The sequence below is a fragment of the Beta vulgaris genome, chromosome 7, assembly GCF_026745355.1.
Source record: "Beta vulgaris subsp. vulgaris cultivar EL10 chromosome 7, EL10.2, whole genome shotgun sequence".
Lineage (NCBI taxonomy): Eukaryota > Viridiplantae > Streptophyta > Magnoliopsida > Caryophyllales > Amaranthaceae > Beta > Beta vulgaris.
The window spans coordinates 30117272-30130900 of record NC_079208.1 but is presented as its reverse complement, the minus strand read 5'-3'; the positions used below and the strand labels follow the sequence as shown (position 1 = coordinate 30130900).

The following is a 13629-nucleotide window of genomic DNA, read 5'->3' as shown; positions in this document are numbered from 1 at the left end:
CCTTTTTCATATCAACTTTCCATTCAAAATAAGTTAAAAGTGATATATCCGTCAAATATTTAAATAAAAAAAGACGAAATATCTATATTTTCTTTAAAAAAAATACGACGTCCACCTATAAAGTCTAAAATGCTCATGGGCTTCCTAAGTCAAACCAACTAAGTGTAACTATTCTATTTATCTAGAATTCATTCGCTATATATATATATATATATATATATATATATATATATATATATTCCCCGACAACTTATAAGATTAAAGTGATAACGTAAATCTCCCCTCACCTCTACCAAGCAAGCTTAGTTAAAAGTACGCGATGTATAATCTTCTTGCTCCTCGCAGTACTACTTTCTCGAATGTCTGCCATCTCTCTCTTCTATCTAATTTCTACCATCTCTTCAAAATAAATTGGGAAACATTTTGTAAATTTCTTCAAATAAATTTGGGGAATCTTTGTAAATTATGTCACCGAAGTCCCTAACATGTCGTAATTCGATCGATTCATGCTTGATCCAACTCCATACATGGAAACCCTTCAGCAATTACACAACCCCTAATTCGAATTCGAAAACCCTAGATTCTGATTCTTATATCACTAACAATCCCAATTCAAATTCAAACCCTGATCACAAGAAGACTACTGGAATTCATCCAAAACGCCCTTGTTTATCAGATCGAGCTACTTCTCTATTTTCTCTCTCCCTTGATTCCATTGATTTCTCCAAGCTCAGTCTTTTCGAGGATGACGGGGACAAGTCCCGCCATTACAACAAGAAAGATAAGTTCCGTTGGATGGCGAAGAAACGACGCCGTCGAGGTGGGTCCCGCTCTGTCTCCGGTAGGAGTAGCGATCGTAGTGGGACCCGCAATGGGAGGTGCTGTTCAGTAGGGGCCACTGCCACTGCCACAGCCACGGCGACTTGTTCAGATTTTATGGTGGCGGCAGGCGGGACCGATTCGAGTGGAGAGTTGTTTGTGAATGGTGGTGGGATTGGGATTGGGATTGGGAATGGAAATGGCTGGGCTTCTGATGTGAGTGAGGCCAGGAGAGAGAGGGGGAGTGGAATTGGGGAGAGAGAGAATTCTGCTCTAGGGGGCGCCTTCGATGCTCAGGGGAGTGAGTCCGGTTACGGGAGTGAGCCTGGATATCGTGGTGATGCTGAGTTTGGGTATGGTGATGAGTTGGATGACGAGGACGAGGATGCCCGCTTGTTGTTGTGGGGTGAGAGATTTGGAGGTACATTTCTAACCTTTTATTTGTTTTTTGAGTTTTGATCATATTGTTCATGTCTTTGATATATACTTATGCAATATCCTGTAGTTAGGAAATGGAGTATGATATATGCAGTATCTTCGTTTCATTGAATTATTTGTGTTTAATTGTGCATTACCAAGTCTGAATTGTTCTGTGTGTAATAGTATGTCTGTCAATAGCATTTGACTCCATCAATTTCCTTGTCGTGTGAATGATACGTGAACATATAATTAAAAACTATGGAATTATCTCAAATATGTTAAGAATAGAACCTTGATAAATTTTCTTACTTTTCTCTCATAAACCTAATAAAGTGGCGAGGTTACTTTAGTTTTGCGTTGTGTTCATTTGATTATATTGAAGCATGCTGGAGAAGATGTTGATTATTGGTTAGAAGAGTGATAACTCTAAAATTCCGCTTCAATCAGTTGAAATTTTTCCATAATACTTATGAATCAGTAGGAGCTGGCTGCAATTTCAGTTATCTGCCATGGTCCTTGTGTGTCTGTGATCTATATGGCTCCTAAAACAACTCTTAAACTCTCGTTTTTGTGATTGTTTATGGAACTATGATAGATGATCATTTTAAGCACGAAAGATTAGCTCTTAATTACCTAGAAACAGTTACTAATTTAGAGAAAGATTAGCTCTTTACCTAAACTAATGGTTGCTTAATTGTTCAAAAGATTAGCTCTTAGGAACTCTTAGGCGGTTTGAAATCTTGTAGCTTTTAACTCACAAAATTGCTGACTTAAAGTTCTTTTAACTCTTACAAATTAACAAGAAGCGTACACAAGTGTTTAAGATAAAAATCATTCAAATTTAACTTAGAAACGAAAAGAATATAAATAGAACAACCATACAAGTTATTCTAGGACTAGGACTCCTAACTAACTCCATCTCTATCTTTTCTAACAAACTTTATCCTTTTCTAAGCTAACTAACTTCTTAACTTGGACGGCAAGCAAACATTACTTACATGCCACTTTTTAGACTCCTACTCCTAATGCTCAAACCAATTAAAACTTCTTCCAATTAGGAAAGTAAAATCTAGGAAGCAAAACCTAACTCAAATAGAACTTGACTCATAATCCAATTTGGATTAGAGTTACAATAATATCTAACAGATTTAGGAATATAAACTCTAATACTCCTAAGAGAAAGAGGAGTTCTAATTTTAATAGAACTAGGTTTTATCCTAATAGAAGTGAGATTACAAGATAATACTCCTAACAGAGCTAGGAGTTCTAATTATTTTTTGAAGGAGAGTTCTAATTTTAATAGAACTAGGATTTCTAATCTTAATAGAACTAGGATTACAAGATAGACTCGTAACAGAACTAGAATTACAAGATAATACTCCTAAAAGAACTAGGAGTCTCGCAAGAATCTTCAAGAACTTCCTATAATCTCCATGAACATGAACCCAAGCTTGCTACCCTATTAGTCTGATACTAGAAAATAATGATTTATGGAATTTATTTTGAAGAGGGTGTATTATTCCAAATTAAAAAGAGTATTTTCAAACTCGTGGCATTTCTTACCGTCAAAATCTAACTCCCTTCCTACACACGAAAAACCCCCATTTGGACTTGTCTTTCCGCAACAAGTATTGCACTTTGCCCTGGAATTGAAGATAATGTACCATGATGGAAACAAGTCCAAGTCTTGTAAGAGTCGAATAATCTCTACTGACTATGTCCCGACTGTCATCATTTATTAATTACTCCCTCCATCCCAAAATATAGTTCCCATTTTCATTTTGGGTACCCCAAAATATAGTTCCCATTTTCATATTTAGTTCCACATTTTTCCGTAATTTGTCTAGAAAAACCGTGTCCCATCGTTTATTTGCTTCTTGAATTTTGTTTTTTCATTTGCTTATTCAACCAAAATGTTACAATTAATGCTCTTTCACTAATTATCTTCCATTCTCTCTCCTAAAATCATCTTTTTCCATACAATATATATTTAAATAAACAAAAAAAATCTTTACTATCCCTACTTGCATAAATTACCGTGAAAGAAGAGAAACCTTTTGGGAGGCCTTTTTTTTTTTTTTTTTTTTTTTTTAAGGATTTTGGGAGGCCTAATTTATTATCCTTGATAATTAATTAATTTTTCGTTGAATTTATAATATAAAAAGTTTCAGATTTTATCATTTGTAAAGCTTTCTAGAACAATGATAATCTCGAATTTGATTTGAGAAAAAGATAGAAGATACGAAATGCTTGTGGATAACCGAAGTTTAGCTGAACACAAATGTGTGCCACATGCAGACTTCTGCTCCCCACACAAAGCGATGTAGGGAGGTAGATGTTGAAACAGAAGCGCGCCTGAAGTGTGGTGTTAGTGCACATGCTTGGATGCTGCTTAATGCTTTAGGAGTCTGCCAGCTTATTTTTGAAACGCTACATTTTTGTTTCTCTATAAATTCTCTTCATTATCTCTTATTTTTTACACATTTTCACAGATCATTTTCACTCATATTTCTCTCATGATGGCCACTGGTGCTGCCTGGCGGGCCAGGCTGTGGGCCGTAGTAGGCTGGGCTGAGATTTCACGACCCAAGACCGGACCGTGAAATTCATGGGTTGGGCGGGCTGGTCTGCGGGCAGAAAATCTTGGCCTACACCGGTTGTTACCGGTTTTAACGGTTCGGGAAGCGGTTCGTGGGTCTAGTGGGCTGGACCACGCTGGCGGGCCGCAGTAGAATTTTTTTTTCAAAACTATTTAATCATTGGAATTATTCATTGTTCTATAAAATCTATAAAATGAATTAAAATATATACAATTATTAATATTAATGAATAATTTCATTATTTTTAAATTTGATTAAATTATAATTTATGCAATTTGATTAAAATATATACAATTTGATTAAAATATATGCAATTTGGTTCAATATCTACTTGGACTGGGCTGGTCCGGTTTCGTAGTGGGCTTTAGTGGGCTGCTCTCAAAAAATCCGTCCCATAACCCACCCACCAATTTCAGAGTTCGAGCTGGGTTGGACCGGGCTTTTTACGGGCCCAACCCACACGGCCCACGAGGTGGGATGGGCTGGATTGGCCAATACTGTTGGCTAGCCGTACGTCTAAACACTCATATATTCTCAAAACACCATTCAAAGTACTTCCTCTGTTTCAAAATAGTTGTACCATTTGCTTTTTTATGTTTGCCAATATACTTTTTTGAACGTTAATATCTTTAATCGTGTCTAAGTAAAAATTATAAAAAGTTGATATTTGAATGCTCGTATTGACACAAATTTAACAAGATCCCACTTGACTATGTTTTTTCTTATATAATAATGAGAAAATGCTTGTCAAAGTCGGTTGATAAATAGTTACCGAATGCCAAATGATGCAACTATTTTGAAACGGAGGAAGTATTTCACAAGGCGTAATGATTGCTCGCTCCTTCTAATGTTCGTAATCCTCTAAGATCTAGGCGACATGATATAATATTTGATGGTACAAAAATTCAATTCTTCTATACTTGTTTACATTTCCATATGGTTACTAACTCATCTATCATGATGTAGATGTCAGATTTTCATGATTATGTATGCTTGTATGTATTCTAACTTTTTTTATGCTGTTTGATTTATTGCTTTCCATCACCCATCATATATCTTATTGTATAACGATCAGAAAAATATGGACGATCGGATTTAGGATTTGTGTAAAACAATTAGTATAATAGCTCGTCACTTAAATTAGTTTATGATGTATGATTAACCAAGCTTTGGTTTATTCTTTTTAGGGTGCTTTAAACTGATTTGTGTGGTTATTAAATTACATAAACTTAAATCATGAATCATGTCAGGGCAAGCTTCGTTCATGACCTTGCTTGTACCCTTGCCCCCGAACTCACTCGATTTTTCTTTAACCTTAGATTTGAAGTTATGATGGGAAACCTCAATTAGATAGCCCCTTATTCATTGTCCCTTAATTGAAAATTCCAATTAGATTTATAGGTTTCCCTTAAAAGACTTGTTGGCAACTTTTTTCCTTTTGCAAAATAAAACCTTCTATGGATTTAGTCAAAATCGTGTTCATATCTAGTAGGCTAAAATCACCTTCAATTATTGGGTATTGATAATTTTGGATGTGCAATTTCACGGTCTTCAATGCACTACTTTGACCATTAATATCTTCCATTTGTATTAGTAAACATTGTGAAAATTTGATAATAAAAAACTACATCTCGAGGTGAAAAGTGAAGACAAAAGAAGTGTGACAAAGAAAGAATTCTGTGTGAAAGCATGGGGGCTATCAATTTGAGCTTCTAAGTATATTATTGTGCTTATATAGAGGAGAAAAAAGGGAGGGATTGAGGAGACAAAAAATATATATTGTCTCATAGGTGAAGAATAATTTACACGGCCATGTAGTCTCATATTTTTGTTGTTGACCACATATTAAGCAGTGACCAACAAACTCATTATTATTCTAATGGGAAAGTCGTATATTTGCCATGATAGTAAGGATGAACTGATTCCTGGTTTTTTTTACGCTTCAGAAATCTGGTGTAGACCAGATTTTGTTGTATGAAATTTCTGTACTTCCCTACACAAGGATGATCTGCTCTAACAGTGCTAAGATACTTCATAATTTATTTTTCTTTTTTGATTGCCTTCTTGATGGGGTTTATATCGTGTTGGGGTCAAGTATGATAATATAAAATTATAAAAGGCATGGTACGTACGCTGTCCTTTCGCTTAATTGGATGAATATGCTTCTCTGTCTGTGGATACTTTAGGAATAGAGGGTATGGAGGGCTGGTTTGGTACTTTAGAAATAGATATAGATATAATAAGCACCTAATGTTTCGTATTATATCTTTCTTTTTCAACATTGCAGTAGAATTATGACTAGCACCCGGTCTGATATCCACTTTCATCCTGTCTGCTAGATATTTGACGTGCAGTGTTATATAGTTTCATCATAGTTGGTCAAAACTTGGTTATCTCATTGTTTATGGCTTTTGCCTTAATGCTGTTTGATTCTTGAAATTATGAGGAATTTGTAGCTGGATAGCAAGAAGACGCTGCTCTTTTTTGTACAACATTTTTATTTTGTATAGTCCCTGTCATGCTAAAGCCATTTTGGTATTAGGAAACTTGGAATTGGTGTATCAACTGTATAATTGAAGAAAGAAGTTCAAGCGAACTTTTATGTGATTGCTGAATGCAAAAATCCTGTCTGTTTTGTTAATTTCATTCTCTGTATATAATAGGTTCCAGAATCGAGATGGTTGGGGAGAACTCGTTCTCAGAGCAGAAAGCTCATCACAGAGGCCGAAGGAAGAAGCATGACTGGAGAATGATGGCTTCTGTGAGATGATTCAAACGCCTAACAACCAGATACTCGGAATTTGGTTGAGCTCGATTTGTACTTAACTACTTAGTGATATTAGTATAATTTTCTTGGAAGAACTTTTAACTGTGTATTTTCCCATGTAATTTGCCTTGGAAGAATTTTTTGGCAATCTTCCATGTAAAGTTAGGGCGTGTTTCAGAAGTCATTGTAGTTTACTGAACAACTTCTGCTCTTTTGAGCCTGAGGTACTAACTGTAGTCTGAATTAGTTGTAATAGTTATGAAAGGCTCAAAGCTATTAACTTATCTATGCTATATCATAATCTCTTCCTACAAACCATTTTATTCGATCTTTTGGGTGCATATTTTTCTGACTCCGGAGTCCTGCCTACATTTTATTTATCGGCAACTGAAATTATAGTTGATAAATTGGGGAATAGGATGATCCAATCTGCGTTACTTTTTAGCTTTGGGTTGGGTCTATTAGTGTTCTGGTGACCATATGGTCTAAGGTGTTCGGGTTGAGTTGAGTTGATTATTGTTTAAGGATTTTTTTGTAATATTTTTAAATCACAAATTTCAAAATAATTACTTTATAAGTTTTTTTTTTTTTTTAAATATATGACTTAAATCTATTTAAATATATACTAATTGTCAGATCTCATCCATGAAATTATTCTTTTAAAAGCGTTTAAATCTTGTATACTTTTTAGTGAATCAAAGTGGAGGTGATAGAATCGTTCTAAAACCTTTTTTAAGGATGATTTCCTCGACGGAATCTATCCATTGATATGTACTTAAAAAGATTTAGATCATATAAGAGCATGAGTGTGGGTTGGTTTGGTCTTGGTTGGTCTTTGAGTTTTTTTGCTTTTTTTCTCCTTTCCTCCTTACACATCACATCCCACTAAGAGCACCTACATTTATAGGTTTTTAGGTTCGCCATTCCAAAAAAAAAAAAAAAATGCAAAAAAGGACCTTCCCATGAATGTAGATTTGTGACCCAATAATGTGGAACACCAATAAAGAGGAAATCATCCCATAATGGTGGCAAATGGCGGGTCGCCATGTGGACAACATAAGGCATTAAAAATCTCGGGACAATTGGAACTCCCAACAGCATGTGGGTTTTTTATTTGCAAAAAAAATCAGCGCGCCAATTAAAACGTGACATTTGTCACACGCCGTAAGCACCAATGCAGAAACCAACCACAACACGCCATGTGTTGCTGCTTTAACCTTTACAACGGTAATATTATCGTTTATTAAAAATGACATAACTTTTTATATATAATGAATAAAAAATATATACCAATGATCATATTTTTTTAATCCTCTATAAATAGAGACCAATCTTGATATATTTTCAACACTCCAAAAAATTCATAATTTTTCATTAAGTATTTCGTAAATCTTGTTTGATAATTGTGGATCCGATTATTATTAACAATTATTCATTGTCATATAATTATTGATTAAATCCGATTAATTAGAAGGTAATTATTAAATTATAATTACTATATTTTGATTTTATTAATATTAGCTCAAATTAATATGATGAATCAAATTATTTTATTAATATTGGTGGAGTATAGAAAGTAGGAGAGAGAAAAGGAGGTGGGGTATGGAAAAGTAGGAGAGAGAAGGTAAATGGGGAGGTTATATTAATGAATGTAGGTATGGATTTTTGAAATGGGGAGGGTGTGTGATAAAGTTAGTGGAAACTGATGTGGACGAATGAAGTGAGGAGAGAGAGATTAAGGGAGGTTGATGAGTGTGGATGCTCTAAACATCCCACCAACTTATCTTTTTTTCTCACAATGGATAGACTAGTCTTACAGTCTTACTTGGCTTTCCTAATTCTCTTTCTTACTTTTGGTATACTCCATCATATACTCTCTTTCCTATCCAAAATATTCTTATTCTTGTATAGAGTAGATAATTTTTATTCATGTTTTAATTAGTGATATATTAATTAATTTATATACATTTTGAATAATTTTAGGTACGAGAAAGTTATTAGAAAGAAAAGTAAGTTGTGAAAAGATATGGTAAAGTAAATTAAATTTAGGCTCAATTTATAGATAATTTTTTTTATAGTTGTAATGTAATTTTTTTTAAAAATTATAAGCTAATTTTATTCACTTTAAAACAAAAAAGTAATCTTGTAAAAAAAAAAAACAGCAACAACAAAGTAATATTGATACATATGGCATCACGTCATTCATTACTATGTGCACCATCCAAGGTATAGTTGGTCTAGCAATCCAGGCTAACCAACTTCAAAGACCAATTGCTCCAATAGTAAAACTAAGTAAAGCTAGCTTTACTTTTTGCTAGACCAATCAAAACCAACCTCATTGCTCATGCTCTAAGGTGGTTATTTGAAAAAAAAAATATATAAGGTGATTATTTTGAAAAATAAGATTTTATAAAGTAGTTAAATTTAAAAAATTCTACAATTAAATTAAAATGAATGAAATAAAGAAAAATCTTAAATTAGAAGAATAAATAAAGATAAGTAGAATAACGAAAATAATATAACAGGTTAAACAACTAAATAAGGCCAAAAGCTACCTACTTTTCTCTTTCCTCGACTAAGCTAATACCTCAACCCCCCCCCCCCCCCCCCCCCCTCTCTTCTCTAATCTCTCCCCAAGAAAATCTTGGTCTTTTTAAAACCAGTTTATGCCTGCCACACATTTCTTTTCAATAATGATTATTAAGCCCCAATATCTAATTGTATACACTTTTTTTTTTATTTTTTTATAATTTTCATTAATATTGATGCTCTTTTTCTCTCTATTGGAGAGTTTTTTTAATCCAACTATTAATTTTTTGGAAAAATTGACAATAGAGGTCTGAACTTTGGGTGATAATTTTTAAAAGGTCTAAACTATTGATTAACCTGGGTAGGTCCCAACTTTAGGGGGTCTTAACTTTTAGCGGGCCTTAGTGACTTAAAACTGGCTTAATATGTCATCACTTGTAAAACATGGGTTACATCAGAAGGGTTAATTGAGGGAGGGATGTAGGAACTAGGTGAGATTTAAAAAAAAATCTTCAGTTTTAAGTTGTCGAGGCTCGCTAAAAGTTAAGACCCTCTAAAGTTGGGACCTAAACAGGTTAATCAATAGTTCAGACCTTTTAAAGATTATCACCCAAAGTTCAGACCTCTATTGTCAATTTTTCGTAATTTTTTTTGTATCTAGGAGTTGGAGTTTAGTATATTAGTCTCCCTTTATGAAAGTTTGAATTTTGAATTTTATGATTTATTGCAAAGATACAGTTTATTATTAGTTGGTTGTACACATTTGCAATTACTATTGAATTTTTGTATATTATCCAAATGGTCCAATAATATATTTTTTATAACTCCCCAATCTTCAGACTCATTTAATGGATAACCTAATACAAAAATCTTTGAATTGACTCAAAATTTCGATAGATTTTCCTTTGAAAATTGAACAACCCGAAAAGGAAAATAATTTAAACCCGTTTACAAACTCAATAGTATAAAATCTCTATTATATAAGGGAAGGGGGGAGCAATAATGTCCTTTTTTGAAATGCCTATTTTGCCGCCCTTTATTTTCTAAATTACAAAAGGAATGTCAAAATCAAAATCGACTTTCAAAGAAAACTATTGCAAATTAATTTACAACACTCACTCACAAATCACTTAAAAGAAGAAACTTTACAAATCACTCATACAATTGAGAAAATCACGTTATAAAAATCACGCAAATCACTCAAATAATCAGGAAACTTTATTAAAACTTAAAATTAACATACAAACTAAAACTAATAACCTAAAACGTGAATATATACAAAAATATACTTACAAATCACTATTCTCAAGAACCATTCACAATTAATGGTGGGTCATGATAAAAAAAAATAGAGGTGTATTTGTAGTGAAATCAGAATTTAGAAGTTAGACAAGAAAAAAAATTATTACTTTTTTTATAGTGTTTCCTATATATAATAAAACTTTTACATATATTTGGACCTATCTTTTTCTATTATATAATAATGATTAATTATCAAGGTAAAAATATTTATGTAAAATATCATTCAAGAGTTGAAGTACAACATATCTCTATTATATAAGGGAAGGGGGAAGCTATGGTGTCCCCGAATGAAGAGATCAGACTATGTTAACCCCTTCCCATTCTAAATTACAAATTTAGTTACAAATCAAAGGTGGCTTCAAATAAAAATACCAAAAATATAATTATAACAATCACTCACAAACTACAACCTATGAAAAAATTGACTTGAAATCAAAGTGTCAACTTTCTTTACAATTTATGAAGTACTATACTTAATTCAAAAATCAACTAAAAAATTATAATATTAGAAATGATAAATAAATTCAATAAAATGTCTATTTTGTTCATAAAATTTAACTTTGAAAAGTAAAAAAAATACAAAAAGAATAGTGAGAGACTTAAGTGATAGAAACTAAACTAATCAAATTTTGCAACTAAAAACAATTATACTTCGTATGTCAAATGTTCAAATTTTGACTCTTATGACGAAGAAAATCGAGTTTCTGTTTTGAAAAAAAAAATCAAGCACACATCGCGTGCAAAAAATTCTAGTATTCTAAAGCTCAAGACTCAAATCATCGATGCCTTTGCGGAAAAATCTTCAAGGGTGAATCGGGACTTCTAAAGCAACTCAAACCAACACCAAAACCTTGTCAGAATATCAACTGCCAACCATTGTACAAAATACATGGGTCATCACAAGTTCAGCCCCAGCTAAAAAGAGCAACAAACACACAAAAGAAAAAAACAATGATACTACGCGTTAGCAAATTTGAGTGCCAACACTCCATGTTAGACATTAATATCACTCACAACAGAGAACATATTCAGAAATAAAGAAATAAAGAAATAAGTATGACAAAAAGTCTTGTATGCCGTTTTCCTTTTGAACCCCCTATATTTTTCCATGTAAATTAAGAAATCATGAAGTCATCAATGACGTTTATAACTCAAACTAAGTTCGATTATACTCAGTCTAAACTCTAAAATACTCAAATTTTAATTCTAGTCAAGAGACATGACAAACAACTTCAATACATAAAATCAATATCAAAATAAGATGGAGAAAATCACAACCGCCATATACAGAGCAAACAAGTATGAAGTACTCGATTGAAATGTTGTTAAATCCTAACTAAGCTGTGTGATCATATGCTCTAAATTATGAAACATCGTTAAATATGAATAAGAATTAAGCAAAATATTCTTACCCATATTTCAATTTCTAATAATAAAAATAAAATGAAAATAAATGGTCATTTATTGAAAAATCAAATGATAATTTCATTATTCGAGTAGACTTCACCAATTGATACTTCAACTATTTAGTCATGGAGTAACTCCAAAAAAGTGATAAATATGGGGACCTTGTGATAAGAGGTTTTTAATGTGTTGTTAAAACGTCAAAAAATTTATTTTTCAAACAATATTTATGACTTGTAACAAGCAATTACTCAGAATGTAGTAACGGCAAGTCAATGGTCGATCCAAGGGAAATTGAGATTAATTGAATTCTAAGTAGCTTAAATTGCCTAATTAAAGGGTATTTGGGAGATTTTAGAATGATTTTGTAATAACTAATAACTAATTAAGATCAAACAAGCTAGCGAATACAATATGAGAATGAATATCAATAAAGAAACTCTAGAATAAAGGCTACTAGTATGAATCAAAATGAAACAATGATCATTAATGCAATTGCGAATTCAAAAGCGATAATTATGCAAGGTCTAACTTTACTCTAAAATACTTGTTACGTAGAGCTAAACTGGTAAAACGATACTACTATCCCCAACAATAGGTTCTTCAATAGGAGACATGCGCAACAACACCTGAACCCAAACCCGAACCTGAGCTCTGCTTCCGAACCTGCAAAAAGGAATCCACCCTGGAGGTTTGGGTGGTATTTTCCCATTCGAAACTTAAGTCAGGTATCAGGAGTAGAAAAAGAAACTTTTAGTGATAGAAGGTAGAGAGAGAGAGAGAGAATTTATGGCAGAATAACAGTACACTGCTCTGAAAAATGTACCTTTCTCCTGATTTCAAGGACTATTGTAGTGTCTGAAGTAATTGTTGTACCCTGAGGTCACCCTAATTTGGGAGCACCTGATTGGCTGAGCAATGAGTTTATGACGCATGGCAAGCATTAATTAGAGAGTACACATCATCCACTTTATACTAATGCCTTTTACAGATGCTGGGCCTAAGTACAAATTGGGCCAAAAAGGTGGGCTAGTACAACTCTTTATTCAGAAGATTATTGTACTTTCTGCCATATGACCTTTTGGACCCTGTACTTTCTGCAGCAGTGAAGAGATACATGTAGGAGCTAGATGAAGCCACATGTCCTTTTTGGAGCCGTTGATCTTTAGGCTACAACATTTGCCCCTTAAAAGAGGATTTTTACCATTCAGGCGCCAAGACGGTTGGAATTCTGTTTTAACCCAAGAGAACTGCCCTATCTTTTTCAAAGTAGAGAAGGCGCCAATTTTCCAGTCTCAACATGTGAACTTATAGAGGTTTTTTGAATGCAACAATTATTTTTACCGGATGGGGGGGGTCATTTTTACCTCCCTATAAATATATGCCTTTGTCCTTTCTAAATTAATTTCACACTTTGAGAGAATTTTTCTAGAGAGAGAGACTCTGCCGAATTTTTTACTGAACTTTTAGAGAGAAAGAGCATCCATCCGAGATCTCGAAAACCTTCTTCAACCTTCCAAGTAATCTCAACAGGTATCCCTTTTCTTCTTTTAATTCTAAATTTTTGTTTTTATTTTCTTTCTTTTTTGAGAAAAATGGATTTCGTCCTCTTCATCGAATAATCTCGGCCGCTTAAGGGTTAGCCTTAACCCTAGAACAGATAGCCTTCCATCTTCGGCACATTCTAGAGTTGGGCCTATTCCGGCCGGACATGCATTTTATTTTTATCGACATGGACGACCCAGTCTTTACCTGTGCAGGGTAATCTGGCGCGCGTCAAGCGAACCG

At 33.4% G+C, this 13629-nt stretch overlaps 1 protein-coding gene across 1 annotated transcript; it reads left to right on the top strand.

The window, feature by feature from the left end:
* The first annotated feature begins 269 nt into the window (after positions 1-269).
* Positions 270-6921, top strand: LOC104898946 (hypothetical protein). Its single transcript, XM_010686089.4, has 2 exons — positions 270-1240; positions 6503-6921. Exons 1-2 carry the CDS (start codon positions 466-468, stop codon positions 6607-6609), a joined length of 882 nt encoding a protein of 293 aa, XP_010684391.1. The 5' UTR covers positions 270-465; the 3' UTR covers positions 6610-6921.
* Positions 6922-13629: the final 6708 nt, after the last annotated feature.

What these genes read in the sequence shown, in the direction of transcription:
- LOC104898946 (XM_010686089.4), top strand. Translation starts at nt 466, where the DNA reads ATGTCACCGAAGTCCCTAACATGTCGTAATTCGATCGATTCATGCTTG. An exon ending in GTGGGGTGAGAGATTTGGAG is followed by an intron (nt 1,241 to 6,502) that starts GTACATTTCTAA and finishes TGTATATAATAG; the next exon opens with GTTCCAGAATCGAGATGGTT.